The sequence below is a fragment of the Notothenia rossii genome (genome assembly GCF_949606895.1).
Source record: "Notothenia rossii genome assembly, chromosome: 10".
NCBI classification, from domain to species: domain Eukaryota; kingdom Metazoa; phylum Chordata; class Actinopteri; order Perciformes; family Nototheniidae; genus Notothenia; species Notothenia rossii.
This window is the reverse complement of record NC_136908.1, coordinates 60,919,865-60,927,364: the sequence shown is the minus strand read 5'-3', so window position 1 is coordinate 60,927,364 and position 7,500 is coordinate 60,919,865. Positions and strand designations below refer to the sequence as shown.

The 7,500-nt window shown below is 41.9% G+C and overlaps 1 protein-coding gene across 1 annotated transcript in view; it reads right to left on the bottom strand.

Annotated features, from left to right (window-relative positions):
* slc26a5 (solute carrier family 26 member 5) overlaps window positions 1-7,500 on the bottom strand; it is a 34,864-nt gene that overhangs the window by 12,098 nt on the left and 15,266 nt on the right. Inside the window, exons 8-12 of the mRNA XM_079654385.1 lie at window positions 5,964-6,111; window positions 2,556-2,669; window positions 1,946-2,023; window positions 1,723-1,818; window positions 393-499 (exon numbers count right to left, since the gene is read on the bottom strand). Coding sequence (XP_079510511.1) covers window positions 393-499; window positions 1,723-1,818; window positions 1,946-2,023; window positions 2,556-2,669; window positions 5,964-6,111 — 543 coding nt within the window. The remainder of the gene's footprint in view (window positions 1-392; window positions 500-1,722; window positions 1,819-1,945; window positions 2,024-2,555; window positions 2,670-5,963; window positions 6,112-7,500) is intronic.

Sequence of the window (7,500 nt, the reverse complement as noted above, 5' to 3'; positions counted from 1 at the left end):
CCAATAAAGCCCCATTGAATTGAATTGAATTGAATTGAATTGAATTGAATTGAATTGATCATTACGTGGTCCAATAATTGATTGCGCTCCTTGGAGGTGAAGTGCAGGCGTGTTGTCATTCAAGAGAGAACACGATGAGTAGTTCTCTTGGAAAACATGTTTTTCTTTTAGCCTCTTTACCTCCTTAACGTATATATGACTCATTACATTGACACATGCGTTATTTGTGATTCAAATAATGGTTGTTGGTAATGTGTTAGCGACCCCCACAGATGTATGATTTCACTGCTTTCATAGGAGCTCAGACCCCATTGGCTCCCGCATAACTGGAACCCTGGTATAAGTAACCAAAAAGCACTCGTTTGGACTAAAGCGCAGCCTGCCGTCAGTACCTCTGTGTTCTGTAGATGACGGTGAGGATAGCGAAAGCGAGGGCGACCAGAAGTCCGTAATCCAGCCCCAACAAAACAGACGCTACGAAGGCCACGAGCCAGATGGCCTGAGAGAGGAGAGGGGAAACATGTACAGATATGAAGTGTAGCAGCACCAGCAGAGCAACAGATTATACATAACCATCTCGTCAACAGAGAAGGGGAAAAACCAACAAGGAGGTTAAAGGAACGAACAATATCACTGTGTGTGTGTGTGTGTGTGTGTGTGTGTGTGTGTGTGTGTGTGTGTGTGTGTGTGTGTGTGTGTGTGTGTGTGTGTGTGTGTGTGTGTGTGTGTGTGTGTGTGTGTGTGTGTGTGTGTGTGTGTGTGTGTGTGTGTGTGTGTGTGTGTGTGTGTGAAGACTTGGTTAGGGTTAAGGTTAGGATAAGTCTCCAGGAAATGCATGTAAGTCAATGTAATGTCCCCTGAAGTGATGTATACATGGTGTGTGTGTGTTAGTTAGTTAGTTAGTTAGTTAGTTAGTTAGTTAGTTAGTTAGTTAGTTAGTTAGTTAGTTAGTTAGTTAGTTAGTTAGTTAGTTAAAGTGGATCTCTTCAGCCCTCCGGAACAAGTTTCAGGTTCAACAAACAGACTTCAAATCGGGCTTCTACCCTAAAGTCAAACACTGAACACACACACAATTAGACAAAATGCAACGGCACTACAAATCATCGATACATATTTACTTGTGTTCTTATTTGAATCTAAATCTGACTTTGTTATATGTTGTAAATAGCCTTTATCGTATGTGTGTGTATTTCTTTATATGTGTAGGAATGTATGAGTATAAACAATAATTTCTTGTTGCTATGTAGAAATGCACATTGTTTTTCTTGTACCTGGTGCAAAGGCATTTAAGGAATTCGGTTCTATGCTATTTAAATAATGAAATATCAGAAATGCTATATATAGTCACACTAGGGGTTTAGAAGGCTGACAATAAGAATAGCATCAACTAAAATGTGCTGTTTGGGTCATGTGTGTGTATTTACTTTCTTTATACTTTTTTTATACTGTCATCATTATTTTTTTGTATGTATTTATTTTTTGTCTATTCCTTATTTCATTGATTTGTTTTTTGTAAACTTATATTTATATATATTTTTACATTTTGGTTTTATGACCAATTATTTATTTATCTTTCTGTCGTGACATGTTTGTCTATTCATTGGGGAATACCAGCTGGAGTGGGAGGGGGGTTTGCAACTTTTTGATAATGAATGTTGGACATAGTGTATTTGTGAAAAACTGAAAATAAAGTTGTTCAAATAGAAATATTGACAGACTAACCAGTTCGATCCTGCTGGTCCTCCAGAGAGCAGGAATGTCTCTGATCTGTTTGAACATGCCCAACAGGTTCACCATGATGATGGCTGCCAGCGCCGTCTGTGGAGCAGAGCGGGAGAAAAACATGAGGAGATAAAACAAACAGGAAGCAACAACCAGTGTGTGTTTTTAAACTGAGTCAAAGAAAACTGGGTAGAAAAATAAAAATGTCTGCAGCGTCACCCACCTGAGGAAGAGGCTGGAAGACGAAACCGATCGCCACGACTACCAACAGCACCACGAGAGACGAGAGTAGCCCTGCGATCTGAACACACACACACTTGTCAACATCATCTGTTTTTAATTATGCTATTAAAACTCAAATAAGTCAAGTGAGATAAAGTCTTAGAGAGAGTGTGTGTGTGTGTGTGTGTGTGTGTGTGTGTGTGTGTGTGTGTGTGTGTGTGTTTGTGTGTGTGTGTGTGCACGTGCGTGTGTGTGCGTGTTTGTATCTGTGTGTTTGTGTGTATGTCTCTGTGCGTGTGTGTCTCTGTGTGTGTGTGTGCACGTGCGTGCGCGTGCGTGCGCGTGCGTGCGTGTGTGTGTGTGTGTGTGTGTGTGTGTGTGTGTGTGTGTGTGTGTGTGTGTGTGTGTGTGTGTGTGTGTGTGTGTGTGTGTCTCTGTGTGTTGTGTGTTTGTGTCTCTGTGTGTTGTGTGTTTGTGTCTCTGTGTGTGTGTGTGTGTGTGTGTGTGTGTGTGTGTGTGTGTGTGTGTGTGTGTGTGTGTGTGTGTGTGTGTGTGTGTGTGTGTGTGTGTGTGTGTGTGTGTGTGTGTGTGTGTGTGTGTGTGTGTGTCACCTGTGTTTTTCCACCGGTGCTCTCCTGCACCAGGCTCCTGGACATGGAGCAGGTGATGGCGAAGGTTTGAAAGAAAGAGCTGATGAAGTTACACAGGCCGAGGGCGATCAGCTCCTGAAAGCAAAACAACACACAAAGCATTCAATGGAGCTACGATGGAGCTATGATGGAGCTATGATGGAGCTACGATGGAGCTACAATGGAGCTACGATGGAGCTACGATGGAGCTACGATGGAGCTACGATGGAGCTACGATGGAGCTACGATGGAGCTACGATGGAGCTACGATGGAGCTATGATGGAGCTATGATGGAGCTACGATGGAGCTATGATGGAGCTACGATGGAGCTACGATGGAGCTACGATGGAGCTACGATGGAGCTACGATGGAGCTACGATGGAGCTATGTGCAAACAACCCACAAGAACCAAGAGTGTGTGTGTGTGAAACAAGGCAGATGTTGACAGTAGAGAACCGAGAGCAACTCTGTTCTCAATTTAAGGCACAAATAGATAATCATTCAGCATTTAAAACTAGCTCATTTAGACGTGTGAGTTTCAGTTTAAGTCAAATTTTGAAAGGATATATTGCTAACATGTATTGGTGTCTTCTTTAACCTGTTTTCCAGAGGCCTGTACTACGAAGCTGGTTCAACCTAACCTTGATATGTTTGAGTTAGCCGGTTGGCCTAATCCAAAACATACGCGCTCTCGCTAAACTGTCCTACGACGCTGGTTATCAAGTTGATCGCTCAAACCAGCCGTGTCCTATCTAGTTAGGAGCGCGTTCACATGAAAGGGGTGGTATTTGGAGCATTCGACCAATCACAAACACTGAGAAGTGCACTGACAGCGAAGCGTCATACTTCCTGAATGAAAAGTCAACTATAATATTAAACAAATATGAAGAAGTTAAACTTTAAACATCCATGACTTAAACACTTGATCCAGGATCAAAGCCACATAGCTGCACCTGCAAGGTGAATACAGCTGGTAACAGAACAAGTGTTTGAATGCGTACATTAACAGGTTTATGATATCACTGCCCCGTCTAACACACCATCTGACTTTAATTACATTTGTCTCTAGTGTTTCGTCAACTTAATGTGTTGCTTAAAATAATACTTCTGCATACAGTATGTGACACTGTGAGTGTTGCACGGCCAGATACGGCTCAGCTGACTCAGATAAGGATATATGATACATTATGATGTGATATACCGTGGACTGAACTTAATTTTACTCTGATCCGGTTACTTATGTTGTGGCAGATATTTAAGTAAGCTTTCTTAACGCTAATGTTATAATAGTCAGATTGCTCTGAAGATGGGACGTGATATTCTATTAATGTTCACGTTCACACAGTCAGTGATTTTTGCCGGCCGTCTTTCCTGCAACAGCAGCTTTTCTGTATTTCCTTTCTCCTGTAATATGACTTGGTCGCTTTAAACTCCGCACACTGAGCTCTGATTGGTCAGCAGGCAGTGCTTTCACTGAGTTGATCTCTTAGCCTGCAACCTAACCTGCTCCGTGGCAGGTTAGCCGCACAGCATAAGTTACCATGGAGATGTAGCCTGCTAAAAAGAGAACCAGCTTCGTAGGACCGGAAACCCCGACTTTTCCCTGAAGTTAGCCGGCTAAGCGAAAATCCTGCTTCGTAGTATACCCCCCAGGTCTCAGGCTCGAAAATGACATTCCCAGAACAAATGACCATATCTTCCCTTCTAAAAGGGGTAAATTAATCATCTTTTTCCTCAAAGTAATGATAAACCTGTGAGTTGGATGCAGAAAAATCTGAATCAATATAGAATTTTTTTATTTTAAAGTAAATTCAGATTGAACACAGTAAAAAAAATAATATATAGTGTCCGTCCAAAAACATTTTTTTACTTATAGTGAAAACCACCCTTGAATGATGGGATAGTAGACTAAAAGCTTTAGGAATCCAAACTATAACATATAATAAGTACCCTGTATCAAGATTGATGCGAAACCAGTGGAATTTGACCTTTTTAGAGAGGTTTAGCAAAAAAAAACTACTTTTGGGGTCATTTGGGTGGATTTTCCATATCTCTGGCCCCCCTCGGTCCATTTTGATGATTGACATCTCTTTTTAACCGTTAGAGCCAATAGAATCGAGGGGAAGTTCCTAAAATCCATCTAAACATCACCCATTGGTGAATGAGTGATGCACAGCCAGAATGCCCCAAACCGGAAGCTGTCATACACTCTGGTAGCTATCATAACAGCTATATATGAAAACTCCGTTATTGACATAAATATGACGATAGATTATCAGTAATCATTTCAAAGTGACACAGACACATTGGATTAACCTTCAGCAGCGTTTTATGCATTTTAATGCCATTGAACACAACTTTTGGAAACAGCAACGGTAAGACTTATTTCCAGTTTTGGTCCCATAAAGCTAGGTGGTGTGTTGTCTGGGTTCGTTTGCCCTGCCGCGAGTTCTGGTCGCTCAGTGATGATAGTTATATTTCTAGAATCTGTGGAATCTCAGTTTGCTAGCTGATATCTTGTTTGTGCAGATCCGATAAGTAATAAGATATTTATACCGTGAGTTCTGTGCTAAGTGTGTTAGCATTTTTTCGCTCAGGGCTAATTCAGAGGCTCGGCGTTAGAGTTGTGTTTGTTTCGGTACAAATTGTTAATATTGTCTGATAGCTGAGTTTCTTCCCGTTACGTGGGTATGACACATTCATAGTTTGTTAAATGTTAAGAAGACGCTGTTTCTTGCAAGATGTTGCGTGGGGCTTAACTGGTTAATCCCACCACCTTCTGTGTCACCAACATTTTGCCTGTCTTAAGTCTATGTCCTGCACATTCTCACAGATAAAAAGCCCAGTTAGCATTACGTTATGAAATCAGGCCAGATATAGCTGGGGAAATGAACGTTCTCTAACCACCCTACTTCCTCTTTTACAGTAAAGGAAACATATTCCTCTCTTCCATGGAGTCTGAGTAACTAGCTTAGTCAGAGTTTCTAAACGTGTTGTGTAAGTTGTTGATATTGAAATTGGTCAGAGTTCACATGATGGTTTGAAATCGACGACGTGGAGAAAAAAGGATGGGCTTGATTTCTAACACAAGACAAAACAAGGTGTCATAGGGGAAATTGACGAGGATTTAAAGGGGGCCTATTGTGCTAATTTTCAGCTTCATATATTAGTATTTCGTGTCTCTACTGTGACATGTCTCCATGCTTTAATAACTATGTCAACAAAGGAGTCCAATGGAGGCGTTTTTGTCAGAGTGTTTACTTGCACAAAAACCCCCAAAATATATATTACATAATACAAATATACATAATAGGGCCTCTTTAATTACACTGTCCTACTAAATAGAGTTCCTTCAGCTCGTTGGCAGCTCCCCAGATGTCCAAACTCACCTGGTTTCCGTCCACTTTGTAGCCGTGCTTCAGGGCGAAGATCTTGGCGAGAGACATGCCCATCGAGAATCCTACAATCGCAACAGCAAAGGAGTCGGTCACCAAATTGGGTAACAGAGAGAAATCTGGAGCGGTGGGAGCGAGAAGCCTGAAGACACGAGAAAGAGATGGTAGTCGGTAAATATCTTTTTGAAATGTAAATCCCAGATCAAATGCACGCTGAAGGCTTTTTGAGCAGGTTTTCTCTCACTGATCCCGCTGTTATGTTAAATGTTTGTTTTTCATGTATCGTGTCTCGATATTTGTCCATGTTGATGTTACACATGGAGCTGCTGTGAAGAAAGTCACATTTCAGACTTGATCTGACCATTAAAGGTCCCCTATTATACTGTTTTTCATCAACATACTACAGGTCTCATTGCAGCATTACCCATAATCCCCTCTGTTTCAGCCCTGTTTCCAAAGTGCTGATTCTCTGTCTGTTACTTTAGATGAAAATAAGGAGCCCCTCCCCACGCCCCTCTGAGAGACATTTGGTTAAAAAGAACTCAATGGTGCTCTAGGAGGAGATTCAGGTGATAAGGGGGATGGGGGGGGGGTACCTTGGTTGCTGATTGGCTAATGGTTACTCAAGACAAAACATCGTTATGACATCATAAAGTGGCCAAAATCTGATCAGCTCATCAGGTTTCTATAGAAATGGATCAAAAAGAGAGAGAATCTTTGTTCCTGAAACTTTCAGAGTCTCTTTCCACAGAGGGGACACATGTTGATGTAGAAGAGACATAAAGAAGAGGGGACACATGTTGATGTAGGAGAGACATGAAGAAGAGGGGACACATGTTGATGTAGAAGAGACATGAAGAAGAGGGGACACATGTTGATGTAGAAGAGACATGAAGGAGAGGGGACACATGTTGATGTAGTAATAACAGGTGACCTTCAAAGTATTATCGTATGTAGTTTACCCTGATGGTATCTTCCCCACCACGTCCACTCTGTAGCCGTCTGATAGAGACATCCCGTACGAGACGCCGGTCGACACGATGACCACGATAATCTCTCCGGGGATGGGGATGGGAAGTTTCTTCTTGAAGCGCTCGTTGAGGTCTTTGACGACGTAGAGGAACACCATGCACAACAGACCCAGGATCAGGGTGGAGACGTTGGTGCTCGTGATGTCGCTGAACACCGCCTGGATGCTCTGGAGGAAGAAGGAGACCAGGAAGTTAGCTGACTTTTCTCTACTCAGAAATCAGAATCAGGTTTATTTAGGTTTATTCGTACAACAAGTGCAGATACTCCCAGTTCAAGCAAGCATGTTCCTTACAACCATTTGACGTTATCCTTTCTATTTGATTTGTATTTACTTGAACATCTCTTACAACATTCTCTTGCACTATTTTATTTGTTTTATGTCCTATACATATATAATGTGCACTGTTGGAGGAGCCTGTGATCTAAGTTTTTCATTGCCATAGCTACACTGTAGCCATACTTGTCAACGCTCCCGATTTTCGCGGGAGACTCCCGATTT